The sequence below is a fragment of the Paramormyrops kingsleyae genome, chromosome 7, assembly GCF_048594095.1.
Source record: "Paramormyrops kingsleyae isolate MSU_618 chromosome 7, PKINGS_0.4, whole genome shotgun sequence".
Lineage (NCBI taxonomy): Eukaryota > Metazoa > Chordata > Actinopteri > Osteoglossiformes > Mormyridae > Paramormyrops > Paramormyrops kingsleyae.
In genome coordinates this window covers 10,511,290-10,527,158 of record NC_132803.1, presented here as the reverse complement: position 1 = coordinate 10,527,158, position 15,869 = coordinate 10,511,290, and the positions used below count along the sequence as shown (strand labels likewise).

General features: G+C 41.4%; 1 protein-coding gene across 1 annotated transcript in view; it reads right to left on the bottom strand.

The window, feature by feature from the left end:
* Positions 1–15,869, bottom strand: part of gfra2b (GDNF family receptor alpha 2b) — a 52,724-nt gene that overhangs the window by 28,196 nt on the left and 8,659 nt on the right. The window contains exon 3 of the mRNA XM_023808205.2: positions 3,170–3,253. Coding sequence (XP_023663973.1) covers positions 3,170–3,253 — 84 coding nt within the window. The remainder of the gene's footprint in view (positions 1–3,169; positions 3,254–15,869) is intronic.

The following is a 15,869-nucleotide window of genomic DNA, read 5'->3' as shown; positions in this document are numbered from 1 at the left end:
TGGGTTACCATCGAAGCAGCGCCCTCTTAAGTCCAGCTGGGACACCACAGGACATCAACATCCAGGGAAGATCGGAAGGCAGACCTGCTGTGAACAGCTGGTTCATTCAGAAGTGGGAAAAAGCCTGTTCGCATTGAAGCAATGAAGGCACAAGCTGTTTCCATCTCCCTGGCTTTGGGGGGTTTGGCTGGAAAAGGTCCACCTGAGGCTCTGAAGCTCATCTTCCAATTAGGCAGTGCTAATCCAACTGATGAGTAAGGATCCGTAGAAGCGATTATTCACGAAAAGTCACTAACCGATTATGGTAATTCGCCGGTGCCTCCGTTTCCGACGAGTGACGAGACGCGGAGACGCATTTCTGCTAATGTGCTTTGTTTGTATCAGCATAAAATAGAACGACAAAAGGTTAGCAAGGCTAATTATCCCTTACTTCCTTTAATTTCCCAAAGGTCCTGAATTCATTATTCATAAATTCATTTTGACTGAAAAAAGGCCCATTATGCCATATAAACAATAAACTCATAAACGTTGCAAATTTACAGGCTGTCAGCTTGATTGGCACAAAATACCCTACGTCACCTGATCAGAAACCCGCTCTCCCCACAAACAATATTTAATGGCCCGGCTAGTGCGGGCCAGCCATGGAAACTGTGATTTATTGATGTACATGTTTGGGATTCATGTGGAACTGAATGAGAGACTGCAGGCTACAAGCAACAGGCAACGATCGCATTTCATTTCAGCGCTGTTACACTGGGCCACAAACGACTGCATAATGTGGCCTACATAACGGTAAGGCAAACTGGTGCATCACAGTAAGGGAACGGAAATAACGTCCCGTAACACAATACTGGAGAGCTTTTCTTCTGCCTGGTGATTGTAGAAGCAGGTCAGCGGCATTCTACAGACATGTGTTCTCTGATTATACACTCAGGTCCCCCATTTCAGATAAAAAAAAAAACATCCTAAATCCTTCTGAGCCAAAATCAAAAAGAGACAGAGAAAGTAAACATCCAGGAAGATAACTGGACCACCTACTGTACAGTATCTCCGTCGTGATTCGCGCCTTTTGAAAGTTTTTTCCCCAATGTCTGAGCAGAAGATGTCTGAGGAATTCAAATATCTCATGAAACTCAATCTGCATGTTTTATTTGATTTGGTTATCTTTCATCTGTTTACCTATTTTATCTTGGATACTGCTTGCTTGGTTTCACAGAGCAAATGGAAATATGTTATGCTCTGCCGGGCTTTGGGGTAATTCCCAGAATTGCGTCGCAATTGGCTGTTCTCTGTGCTCAAAACATGGATGATTACTGGGTAGACGAGTCCTCCTGGGCACTGCCAGACTGTAGCGGGGGTCGGTAGAGTAATTCTCTGCGTGCTGGTAGTACCCGCATCTTCCACCTCGCCATATTCGATTCAAGCATTATTGTGGATCTTTGCAATCTAAACCTTAATACATCCAATAGATCTTAACTTCATCTCCATTATTGCCCCTTGGGTAACGTTCTGTTGAAGACGCCCCATCCCTGCAGATACTCAAGGAAAGTGTTTGCATGGACATGCCAAGCAGCAGTAAGCAGGCCCTTACAGGGGCAATTTACAAGACAACATCTGCGACTGAGACTTATAAGACCTACGAAGGGGCCCTTGGGTTTGTTTCTATAAAGGCAAGACTTCACTGCACTTTGTCATGATCTTTGCTTGCCCGTCTCATTCAACACCCCCCGCATAAATCCTGCAGCAAGCATGTGCTCTTTGTGGAGCTTGTGTTTGCAGGCAACACGGCCTTCGAGAAATTAAGGCAGGAGGCAGCGAAAGCATGCTGTAGAAGTCGAGTCCCTGGGGCCCAAAAAATAAAACATCCCTTGTAGGTAAAACCAAGACGGATTCACTCGTCTGCAGACCTGCAGGTGAGGCAACATGGAGATGTATCATTCAACCCAGGGCTATGATGTCAGCCTCATAATGGAAGTGACTGAAGAGAGATGACAGAACTTCAGATGTTGCACTGCAACAGCCATGGGGAACAAGTCGGTTGCAGTCCATTTAATGATTTATTGCGCCTCTCCTCTCCCACTTCCAACTCACCAGAAGAAAGTCTACCCCCCAGGTATCGTCATAAATTCATTTATAAAACATTTATGGAGTGAGGATCCTCCCCAAAGGAGAGCTGTGCTGTCAGTGGGCTGTAATTTGTGTAGACACTCCTTCCTTGTGAGAAGAGGAGGCGTTTGTGGGTGTAAACAGTCGCGGGGTTTGATGAGCGCTGTCATATGAAGTGATACTCATTCGTAGCTTGGGGAATGCGCTTGTAATTACGCTGCCACAACACCGTGTCTGGACCTGATGCTCCACGCCAGAGCCCAGTTCTGCCGCAAATCTACCGATGAAGGAAAATATCATCGGATTGATACGTTGAGGCAAAAATATGAAAAATTATCCTATGATGAGAGCTGCTATTTTTGTGGCCCGGGCTTAAACACACATTTAATCGAATGGACTCACAGGTATATATAACGGTGCCACTTTCAGCGTTCCTCGCGGTGCCGCTCTCAATCGCGGGTCGGATGACGTAGTTGATGCCATGCTACACGAATGTTATAGACTTATATTAACTTGTGGCTTACATATCTGATTTTGCATAGGCCACATGCCTACAGCAAGCTAATTTAAATTAACCGTCCAAAAGCAGAGGGTGGGAGCATATGCGAGGGGGTGGGAGCATATGTGAGGGCAAAAATTTATATATAACACGCACCCGAACACACGCACGACGTTCTTCCTCTGCACAAAATGCTAGCAAATTATTAATCTAATCATTTGATAACAAATTGTTTAAAATGAATATAAAAACATAGATTGTATAATATAGACTTAAGCAGGGGTGTAGTTAGTGATAAATGGATGGGGGGCTAAGTGTTTACTAGGGGGGGGGCATGAATTACGTCAATAAATTAATTTGGGGGGTTAAAAAGCTTTTTAGGGGGTATACCCATGTTTTTCAGTTTGTCAACGACATTATTGTCATAATTTCTGCTTGCCGTTATTTTGATTCTGAAGTGTTTCTGAAGTTTCTACTGTCAGGCACTCTGCAAGCTCGGGGCTCAGAACTTTATCTGCTGCAGAAAGGAGAGAAAACAGCATTGGAATCTGCAGAGAATCATACCTGAGATTATGGAAGCCAGTCGAAAGGCGTCCGAGACGCGAAATGTCAGGGGCTCGTATGGTGACGTCTCGTAGAACTCCTCTCCTGTGAATGGCAGATAAACACGGGTTATTAGAGGAGTGTAGAAAGTGGACTTATCCTGGCTGCTGTCTTCCAGTAGAACATGGGCAGAGCAGGGCAGAACTTAGAGAAAAAAATACACAGAAAAAATCCCGCTCTGAACGCAATGAGGTTGAAAGATACGCATAAGCAAATGAACGGAGAGCTCAGAGTGCATCAGCAAAAAGCAACGTTGGAATGATTATCAGAGTGAAAGCTGTAAATATCTTACTATATTCACCAGTTGTTCCAGAAGTGCAAGCCTCAGGACATTCTGAAGAAAGGACTGAAATAAACTGAAGTGATAAAGATCTGGGGGCAATCACCCCCCACCCTGGGGCAAACCCTTCCTTTGCCCACTAGTCAACTGTTTAAAAAAGAACATGAAACGCTAAAAATGTTAACGTTAAAAGTGACAAAACTGACTAATGGAATATGACTTGTAACTGGTACCTGATAAACTGCAGCTCTTTAAAATAGAGGCGGAATGTAAATTGAGCAGCAAAGAACAAAACAGCTTAGAACCTTTGGGGACATTTTCAGTGGCGGTACAGTCTATGCCAGAAAGTTTCCACGACTTCAATTCCTTACCTACTTATATAAACATATAATTCACAGTGAAGCTGAGACCAGATGCCTTGTGAAAATATGACAATGTGACTATTATTCAGTGGTGGAATCTCTTACCCTCTACCACTCCAACCACCTCATGGTGATTTGTGAGAACAATCCGGTGGGTGTGGTAGCTGGGCAACAGGAGCCATGATTGATGTGGCTCTGTGACATCACTTCATGTCTGTCTCATGGTGACTGTGGGGCACTGTGAAGAATTACTATCCTTCAGAAGGAGGAAACCACTTTAACAGTTAGCTGATTATATGGACGGAGTAATGAGTCCCTCAAGGAACACAGTAAGCTGGACTGCATGAACGAACACTGAGCACTAGTCATAAGATATACAGAAAGGAACGCAATAAAACGGGTGGAGTTAAATCAGCACCACTTGTGCCGCACGAGCACCCCTGATGGAGAAGGAAAACTGCCCGCTTCACTGATAGCGTCAGGCATTGTGGAGATGGGTCTCGCTGGGCGAAGCTACGGGTAAGAGAACCTCGGGAGATGAGGAGGGGGAAAAAACAACATCAGGATCCAGGAGAGTGAGAATCGCTGAAAACTCACATTGATTTCCGCTTGTCCAGAAACACCAAAGGCTGCACTTATCTGTCCTGACAAGCGATGGGGGGAGAAAGGTGTCTCAGATCTTATCATTACTGCAGGACTGAGGGATCAGGAAGGTGAATGCTAACGCTGGCTTCAAAGTGCTTTTCTTTGCCAATATAAAATATGACACCATGCCATGGGTCCAGGATGGGATCATCTTGCCTCTGTTCTTAAAGAAAACAATTCCAGATGGACAGTGTCATGTATAACGATCCTCTGGCTCTTTTATGTCGTTAAGCTTCTGCTCTCGGTAGCTTTTTTAAATGTCAAATTAATAGCATGAATAACACTGCTGATGAAAGTGTGTTTGAAGAAATTACAACCCCATTTCCAAAAAAAATTGGGATGCTGTATAAATAAAAACAGAATGTAATGATTCACAAAGCACATAAACTCATATTTCATTGAAAATAGAACAAAAAAAACTGAGAAATGTTATTGTTTCAGAACAAATACATGCTCACTTTGAATTTGATGCAAGCAACACATTTCAAAAAATTTGGGACAGGGGCATGTTTACCGCTGTGTTGCATCACCTCTTCTTTTAACAACACTGTGTAAACGTTTGGGAACTGAGGAGACCACTTGCTGGAATTTTTAAAGTAAAATGTTGTCCCATTCTTGCCTGATATAAGTTTTCAGCTACTCAACAGTTCAGGGTCTCCTTTGTCATATTTTTTGTTGCACGATGCACCAAGTGTTTTTAGTGGGTGACAGGTCTGGACAGCAGGCAGGCCAGTCTAACACCCAGACTCTTCTACTACGGAGCCATGCTGCTGTTATATGCACAGAATGCAGGTTGGCATTGTCTTACTGAAATGTGCAAGGCCTCCTATGGAAAGACGTCGTCTGGATGGCAGCATATGTTGCTCCAAAACCTGTATAAATCCTTCAGCATTGATGGTGCCTCCCCAGATGTGCAAGCTACCCAAGACATGGGCACTAATGCAGCCCCACACCATCACGGATGCTGGCTTTCGAACTGTCTGCTGAGAACAAGCTGGATGGTCCCTCACCTCTTTAGCCTGGAGGGTGTGGCCTCCATGATTTCTAAAAAGAATCTGAACTTTTGATTCTTCAGGCCACAGGATAGTTTTTCATCCTCCCTCAGTCCATCTTAAATGACCTTGGGCCCAGAGGAGACGGCGGCGTTTCTGGATCATGCTTAGATCTGGTTTCTTCTTTGCATGGCAGAGTTCCATCCTGCATACATGGATGCAGCAACAACCTGTGTTCACAGACAGTGGTTTTCGGAAGTGTTCCTGAGCCCATGCAGTGATTTCCACTGTAGAATCATGTCTGAGTGCCGCATGAGGACCTGAACAGCATGGCGATCCAATATTGGTTTTTGGCTTTGTCCCTTGCGTACAGAGATTTCTCCAGATTCTCTGAATCTTTCAATGATAACATGTACTGTAGATGATGAAACTCCCAATTTTTTTGCAATATTATGTTATGTTGACGAACATTATTCTTAAGTTGTTACACTATTTATCCATGCAGTCATTCACAGACTGCTGAACCTCTCCCCATTTCCACTGCACAGACTGCTGAACCTCTCCCCATTTCCACTGCACAGACTGCTGAACCTCTCCCCATTTCCACTGCACAGACTGCTGAACCTCTCCCCATTTCCACTGCACAGGGACTCTGTCTCTCTGGGAGGGTCTTTTTATATCCAATCATCTTACTGACGTGTTGCCAAATAACCTAATTATCAGATATTCAACCAGGTGTTGCCTCTGTCACAACTTTTTTTAAATGTGTTGCTGATATCAAATTCAAATTTAGCATATGTTTGTCATAAAACAATAACAATTCTTTTTCAACATATGATATGTTTTCTTAAAACCCATGTTTTACAATCACCAGCTGCAGAAGTCCAAAGGGCTTTTCATTGATAAGTTTCTTTAGGTGGTTGCTATGGTAGGCCTTAAGGTTTGAGAGCTAAATCAAGGAATTATTTTACATTTTGAGTGCAAAAGGATAAATTCAGTCCCACATTATTATCGGAGGTGGAAATTTCAGGTCCAGAAAGTACAAATCCAGACAAGGATTTTGTTTCAACCAACCAGTGGAGTACTCTGTAACTGTGACTCTTTATGCTCAACTGGTTGGTTGAAACTAAATCACGGTCTGGATTTGTACTTTCTGGACCTGAAATTTCCACCTGTGATTATTATTCTGCAAAGGGCCAGATATTGTACCACCCTGTTTTGGGGCCCAAAACCCCCAAATTCCTTTGGCAGGATGGAGTCAAACTCTAACAGAAAGAGATAAGCTAGAATGTGACATGTCATCAACCTATATAACAGATCAGATCATATGACTCAGGTAATGATATGCTCTAAGCCTAATAAACAGTAAGACTGTCGCAACGATTCCACCACTGTTGTGATGACACATTCGAGATGAATTCCAATTTAACGGCATTCTCGTTTTCATTTATGTTTTGTTTTTTATCACCATTTGTACTGCCATGAATATGTGGATGTATTTTCACAGTGAAAAAATGATTGCTTAATAGATGATCTACAACAGGATTGCACTACTGTTGTAGTCCATTGGGTTTTAAAGATAGATTTGGAGTTTAAATAATCAGGCTTCTAATTTCTAATTCAAGTATTTTCCTTTTCTACCCCAATGTCTTTCAGTTCGCCACAAAATAAATATAGTACTTGTTTTTTCTAATTAACAAAATTCCTAGACATATACTACATTACTTGGAAAATCCCCCTGTTCTTAAAACCATAAGTGTCCTACTACACATCCACCTCAAGAAGACCTGAGTTTCTTGAACCGCATAGTGTTTATCAGAAGTAAACACCGTTTCCCAGAAACAACTCTAAAGCAAAGAAAACAATGGTCCTAAAATAGCAGTAATGAATGCAACCAGAACCGGGAAACTTGCTGATTATGAGTTGAAGATAATTATAAAATATTTACGGGAGAGAGCACAATATCAGGGCAACTCCCCAAGTAGAGAGGGAAGGTTATAAATGTGAAATACTCACAAACATACATCACATATTGCACATATATCTTGGCTGCTAAGACGTGTTGTTTATGTCTTAGATCGGTGTCAGCGTCAAATAACGTGAAATATACAGTACAGGGTGAGCGATTTAAATGATTCAAAACATACACATGTTCACTGACCACACATGTTTGAGAATTATTATACCAGCAGCCCTGCTTCTTCTGGCACAGAACATCATGATGCCTCCAGAGTATTTATTTTGGTTTCATTCAGCATGACAGTAAGGTAACTGACAATAGTACATCAACTGGGATCAAAACTTGTCTCATGACCCAATCACGTAAACTGATGGATAAGCCATTATCTAATATTCATTAAGTTGAATATTGTAGGGACTGGGTTTAAGGTTACATAAGTTGCACAGCCTTGGGAGAAGAGGCAAGCATATTACAGTCAGGTAGACAGTGACCACAGCCATAGTTTGGTCAATACAGCTTTATTTCTCCTCAGACGAAGACGGGTACAAGGACAGTACTGCCAGGTCACTGCCAGTTCTTTTGGATATGCAATCTTAATGTTTTGTTTTTTTTTAATACCGTTGATGCCATCTATCAGTGCCTTCTCACAATCCCCCTCTATCACCCTCCTCTGGATTTCTTCCTGTGCCTTCTGTTAATCATGAAATCACAGAGTTAATAACAAAATCTTACTCATCTCCTTGTCTGTTAGATGCTGTATCCACCACACTCCTTAAAGATTGTTTATCTGATATTTCAGCCCCCAGCTCACACCTAGTTAACCAATACCTCATTTCCGACATTGCTAAACTGGATCAGAAAAATTCTGCAGTCATCTGTTTTTAAAAAGCCTGACTGAGATCTTACTCAGGTAAAGTCTTACAGACTGATTTCTAGTCGCTTTCTTAGCTAAAATTTTAGAAAAAGCTGTTAGCTCTCCACTTCTAACCTGTTTAGCTTCTTGTAAGCTTTATGAGCCTTTCCAATCAGAATGCTCTTCTTCTTAGCACTGAAACAGCTCTCCTTAGTGTTGCTGCTGATTGTGGGACCCTCACCATTGTTCTGCGCTTTGATCTTAACTCTACGTTTGATACAGTTAGACATGATCTTCTACTCAGTCATCTTTTAGTTTCTGGCAATACCAGCATGTCTCTCTCCCAGTTTACAGCTTACTTCACTGAGGCAATACATTATCTCACTTCAGAAAGACAAATCATGCAACCATTTCTCTCACACAAGGCGTCCCCCAGGGTTCTGTTTTGGGCCCATTATAATTTACACGTCCCCCCAGGTCAAATCATTTGGTATCAACATCTGAGTTGTGTTGCCATGATGATGACATAGCTTCACACCTCCAGAGCTGTGGATTTGATTCCCATTTGTTTGTCAATGTAGTGACTGTATATTTGAGTATGTACCTTTGTAATATATCGACACTTCATCCAGGAAGCCCCTAGCCTCATGCCCTGGCTTCCTAGGATAGGCTCAAGAATCACCATGACCCTGCACTAAATAAGAAGTTATGGAAGATGGGTAAATTAATGCTTTAAAAATATATATTAACCTGCAGTGCAGGATGAGATGTATTACTATTAACATGGTCTGCTACGTATTGCTGTATCTTTTCATCAAACCCCTTTAGGTAATAGAGGTGGAACTGGAGAACTATGCAACATTTCCAAGCTTGGCTGAATGATGGTTACCCCATTGTTACATCATTTTGCATAGTAGCATAGGCCCAAGTTCATACTTCACATACTCTGTCATACGCTCTTCCACACTCAGTCATACTTCTCAACCATACTATCATACAAGAGGGAATAATATGTGGGAGAAATATACGAGTGGAATGTGCAAGACAATTTGATGTGTCTGAGTGTGTGTGTGTTTGGGAAAGTTCTTATATCGAGCAACAAGTTTTATAGTGTGTAACAGAGAATGCAATAGTATATGCATGTGAGTTTGATGTAAACAGAAACCATTTTGCATGAGTAGCCTGATTGCCTTTGAGGTTTTCCATTTAAATTCACAGTTTCAGCACTTTGTCACTTTCAGTGCCAAAATCCTGCCCTAAGGCAAGTAGGTAACATCACAAACTCGTGCTATAGCCCCTTACAGTTATGCGAGAAATCTTAACATTAATAATGTCTGGGCTGGATGATCGTCACTCCATGAAATTAAATATTCCAGAAGCTCAAAGTCCATTTTGTTATTCCATTAATTTTTTTTAAAACTCATTTTCTGTTATTGACTCTCCAATCTACTGATCCAAGCAGGGAAACGATTGTGAAAACTGCCAAGATAACATATGTTGTATTGTAGCAGGGGGTCATCAAATTTCATATAAATACTACTTCATACAAGACAATAGGGGAGGGCGACATTACCTAAAATTATTATCATGGTATTTTTCACTTTTTGGACGGTATTATATCATGGTATTACTTTTTTTCCAAGTTTTGGGAGGATTAGTATGCCCTATCCCTTAATATAAATTAAAGGAATATTTATTGCTAATATATTACCTACACTTTAATTGCAGTTGGGTATGGGCGGTTTTATTTAAAAAAGATACAAAAAATGACATAAGTGATTTGTTTTATAATTTTGGGAGTAACAACGCAAAGGGAACAACAAGCTGCTTCAGTCGAAAACAGTGAATTTTACTTTTGATTTCAAATAAAACACAGGGTTGCCAAACTTGGTCAGCTGGCTGGAGTGAGATTTTCAGTTCAAGACAAGTCTGCGCACGCATTTACATGTATGTAACAGTTTTGTTTTTTACCTTGTAAATGGTCTGTAAGGGTTTATAAACTACCCCAATGGTTTTGATGTTGCTAATTTTTGTTTATAATGTATATATATGTAACCAGGTTAATTTTGGTTAATGTGCATAATTACACAAAATCTGTTTATTTTGAATTAGTTAATTTGCTACCACCACACACAACGCAGATAATGCACATATCCCCTGCTCTCAGTTCCCTGCACTGGCTTCCTGTTCAGGACAGACTTCAAAGTTCTCCTGCTTACATATAAGGCACTTAAAGGTCTAGCACCTGCTTAACCTAACAGAACTAATTCAAGTTTACAAGCCGCATCGTCTGCTGAGATCGCAGAATGCAGGTTTCCTTGTCGTTCCACATATGAATACAGTTGGTGGCAAAGCCTTGTGCTACAGGGCCCCCATATTGTGGAATGGTTTGCTAGCTCATGTTTGGGATGCTGACTGAAGACCTGTTACTTCAGTTTAGCTTACCTGGAACCTAAGACATAACACACTGTATCTGTGGATGCTGGTGCTGCTGTACAGGCCATTTTTATATACTATGCTTGTCCATTAATATGTCAATGTGTGTTCTGACTCTCCACGCTCCCTGCCTTCCCTCCCACATGTCCGGAAGGTGCCTGGGGTGGGCCCATCTGAGTTGGAGTCCTGGTTCAGTCCCATGGAAGGGTGACATTGTGGATGTGACTTACGAACTCTAACATCATGGGTGCAGATTTTAATCCGGGATTGGAGAATTGACTCATTGATGGACTTTGGCTGTGACCTCGACCACAGTTTACACCTTGCTTTTAGTAAGCACACCATTCTCATTTTTCTGCAATGTTAGCATGTCTGGGGGGGGGGGGGGGGCTGACCTTGGACCCTGAGAAGGTTTTTTTCCTCCTTACTTAGGAGGTTTTCGTTCCTCTCACTGTCATCTGGTTTTCTACCTTTCATTTCTTTCTCTTCCTTTTTCCCTGTTTTTCAGTTATTCTGCTTTATTGATGCTCTAATGTATTACAACATACCCATGTAGAGAGCCTTGTGGCGACTCTGCGGTGAAAGGCACTATATAAAAATAAATTCCACTGAATGTATATACATTAATCCTCTTTCATAAACACGTTCATATGTTTTTCATGCTTTCATGCATGTTCATGTGTTTTTCATGTCGAGAGAACCCCCTCCCACCCCAGAGATATATAATCTCTCTGCCATGTTATTAAAATTCCGTCGAGTGCAGTGGTTCTCTTTTGAGCTCCATCACTGGTCAGCAGTGGGAACTCTGGTTCGACTACTGCAATGGGAACATTAAACCAACCCACTGAAAAAGAAAATCAGAAAATCACATGCCGTATGTATGTATGTTGTGGTTTCCCGTTGCATGTGTTTTCCACACGGTATTCATCGTCATGGCGACTGTATTCTTTATTCTGTACTGTATTGTTACAAACACCCACAAGCTTAATTATGCCTTTTTAAATTAGCAGGCTACTTGTAGAAAATAAACCTCCAAGAGAATCTCAGAATTTATATATTTCATTTCTGTTACCAGCTCACCACTCAACAGTGTATTTTTCTTTTAATTAAGCCTGCGTGATGTGTGGAATTTGATTTAAGAAAGATTTCATATTATTACTATCCTGTCTGCGGTGCACTGTGGGAAATGGGGGTTGTTTACCGGTGCCATGTTTACTGGCTGCATCATTCAGACTATACAAGTCAAAGAATCAGTTCAGTACAGCCCCTCCCCCCGCCTATAAAATACTATCACTTTTTTGTGGTATGGCTGTTCTGGGTTTTGTTTAAAAACTTTTGTTTGTATAATAACTTACTGCATAATAAGAGAAACTAGGCTTGAAAATCCCAAAATGGGGGCTGGGGGGGTTACTGTGCACGGGTTAACTGATTATATCCCATTGAGTTACACTAGGTAAACAGGTAGAGTAAACCCCATCCATGCACCCACCCATCTATCCATCCATCCATCCATTCTCTGAAACCATTTATCCAGTTCAGGGTCTCCGGGGGTCCGGAGCCTATCCCAGAGGCTTCAGGTGCAAGGCATGGTACAACCCAGGATGGGGCGCCAACCTATCGCAGACCCCACACCCCATTAAATTAAAATACTCTTTTCTCCCAGCTTGAATGTGGTGCACCAGGAGAAATTGAGATGTTCCTCTGAGCTGCAGTCTCCCACTCTGAAAGGCATGGTTAGCATTGAGCACCGGTCCCCCAAAACTACAGGCCAAAGTTTTCTTAGCAAGTGTGCTTGGATTGTGACACTTTCCTGTAGCTGGAGCTGTAGCAGGTCATACATTAGAACCTCAACACACATGCACTCTTCTAATGTTCCATTTTGCACAATTATGACTCTTTACCTCCCCACAACTGGTAATAACATTATTTATATGACCAGGTGGTATAATACTACAAAAAACATGTTATGGTGATTTATTACTTACCTTTATTTAACCAAGGAATTTTTTTTTCTTTTACAGAAGAAGTCTGGCCAAAATGACGGCATGAAATGGTAATAGTACCAGTAATGATAGGATGAAAAACTGGAAGAAAATCGAGGGAAGTAAAAAGAGAGAAAATATCACCCCTTTCTTTGTCCTACATGTTCCCCCGCACTACATTCAATGTAATGTGACCGTTTCGGTGGGACAGCGGGTTCTGTTTGCATCAGTGCAATTTATACCCTGTCTGGCTGACTTAATACTAAAAAAAGAAGAAAAAAACACAGGAGTATTAGGAACTCCATCAATAATGTATCACATCTGCACATTAGACTATATAGAGAGAAAACTTCCAATGAGGCCTGTTACAGCAGGAAGACACACAAGCTGTTTCCATTTGGGGGACCTGATTTGACTGTTAGTGCTGGGAAGACCGTAAAGAGGAAATGACATGTCCTTTTCGTGTCGAACAATCGGAAATATTTATATTACAGAACACAGAGCATGCACGCACTTTTTAATTGGCAAGAAGGTTTGTCAAGCCATTCCTTAATATCAAAGCTATGTTATCTTTCATGTGCTTCTGCAAAACGTGTTTCTTCCATAAGGCCTAGCAGCTCTTCGTTCTCACACACTCCCATCATGCTTTGCATTGTTTGTTTTCAGGTCTGACCACTCACAGATCTCTTTAAATTGAGCTCGAGTGGCACTCACAGGACGTCATGTGGGCACTGATTATTTTAATTTTTGCCCCTCTCCCCATATGAAGAAAGCCTTAAAACTTGCCACTTGACAGTTCTAGCATCATTAAGGCTGATTCACGCGGTTTCAAGGACATCGAGATAAAGTCCTGTGCTGAATCACTATTCCAGCGCAGACGTGGGCAAACCGCAGGCTCTCTGATGTGCATTCAGATTGCATTGACACAAGTCTGCCTCCTTTAATCATGACGCCGCATTCGGCCAGTCGCTCAGCATCTCCGCTCACCGTTTTCATGGCCGTATAAATCAAACTGAAATTACAACTCCTTGTCTTGCCCCCATTCAGAGCTAATTGGGATGCAGGAGGAGACGAGGGAAGCAGCAAGCTGCATAATTAATCACCCCTTGCTCTCAGCGCCTGCTAAATATTTCCTCGGATATCGCAGATTCTCTGGCAAAGGAAGCAGGCGGGTTTCCTATCTGGAGCGCCTGAAAGCAGCACAAAATGAGCAAAGTGACACTGGGGACGGCTGCTTAAAGATTCAGGTTTTCGCCACAAATTTGTGTGCAGTAAAGCTCCAGAGGACCGATCCTGTGAGATAAATATTCCTCAGTATAAAGCAGTTAACATTATGTATGGCTTGACTATTAAGCAAATATGTAAGTAAAACAACATTACAAAGATTATATTCAAAGTGCATATTGTTTGTTCTAATTCATTCCTTTATTGCTCTTTAAATCACTTACTTTTTAACAAATTTCTTAACGGTTTTCTAAATCACCGCCCTAACTCACAAAGACATCTCATAATAGCTTGAATGAAGTCGTTATGTAGATGAGGGCCTAACCTCTACTGCTGATGAACCAGTAACTGAGAGGTAACCCAAAGACCGGCCTGGCTCCAAAGCAGCCCCCCCCCCCCCTAAAAAAACACACACCAGTATTCAGAGAGCCATTAACACAGCAGCTTCAAAGGATTTCCCCGAAGAACAACGTGCCAGAGATACATGTAATCAGGAAGCCACCCTACACACAGTTCTGGTCATTCACAGGCAGGGGACAAAGTGTCATTTCAGTTTTAAAAAACAAGTATTTAATATTAATGCTAGTTAATATGAATATCTCATTTAATCCATAAATTTTCCAACTACTTAGGTTGGAGAGGGCCATAGAGTAATTAAATAATTACCAAATGTTTTCTCCATAGACAGTTTTATATAGAGAAAATAATAAAAAAAAAAAACATGTAGTTTTTAAAGCAACTCATTTGAGAATCACACTCTGCCTATACTGTAGATATTTCAATTACAGATCTGCAATGTACATTTTTTTTTTACTGGAGGTGCACTGATCTTTGAATCTGTATCGAGACTGATCCAGACCTATTTGATGGATCACGTATTGGCCATACGTAGGATACTTATTCAGTTTTCAGCAGTCTGTAAAATGATCGCTCCTATTTCTTGTTAAATCTATTTGTACAATGAATTGCATGACAGCTCCTTCTATTTTATGTTTTTTGCGGCGTTCAAGCTGAACGCTAAGAACATCAGACAAGCGTAAGAACATATACTATATTAAAATATTAAAGTGAGAAGAGCTCTTGTATTGGAATCTGTATCAGTATCAGCAGTTGTGTATTGGAAGTGTATCGGAACTGAAAATGTGGATCAGCCCATCCCTATTTTTAATTCTGACACAATATTGCAGTAAAACATCAGACTAGACCCAATATTTATAGACAGCCGAAAGATGTTAGAGATAAAAACCTTGTTTTTTATAAGCCGCTTTATCTAGATCTCTCAACATCAGATGCCATTTCCGGACGTATTAAATTTGTCTTAATTGCACTGAAATGGTGCTATGAAGACTTAAACTGTTGTTAAATCACACTTACAATACATCGCTATAAACACTTCTGGCTGGACCTTGCTCCCTGTGCTACCTGGCATAGGCTGGGATGAACTTGTGATTGGAGTCTTACTCTTCAAGGAAGAAGACAATGAAACAGACAGAAGAAAAATGGCAAAATAAATGAAAGTGCGGAACATTTTTAGTACAGTACTGCGAGTCCATTGGCCTGTATTTCTGAAAAGAATTCATCACATCCTGAAGCAGAAGTAGGTTGAAATTAGCTACATACTTAGCTTACAGCTTAATGATATCCAGTTTTAAATAGCAGGGCAATTTAAGGAGGTATTTGAGGTTAAATACCATGTTATATCTACAGCTGTTGTTCCAATAGCATTACAGAACCTGGCCCTGTAATCTTCTGCTTCATGCCTCTCCATTGTGCCATCTATTTCCTGGTATCCAGAACACCCCACAGGATTTAAAACCTACGTCTCACAGCTTGGTGCTGTGACTGGGACTTTGACCCTTGCTACCCTAGAGGAGAGAAACTCTCAAGTGGTGTGTCCCTCAAACTGTGCAAGCTCCTTAGTGCCCCG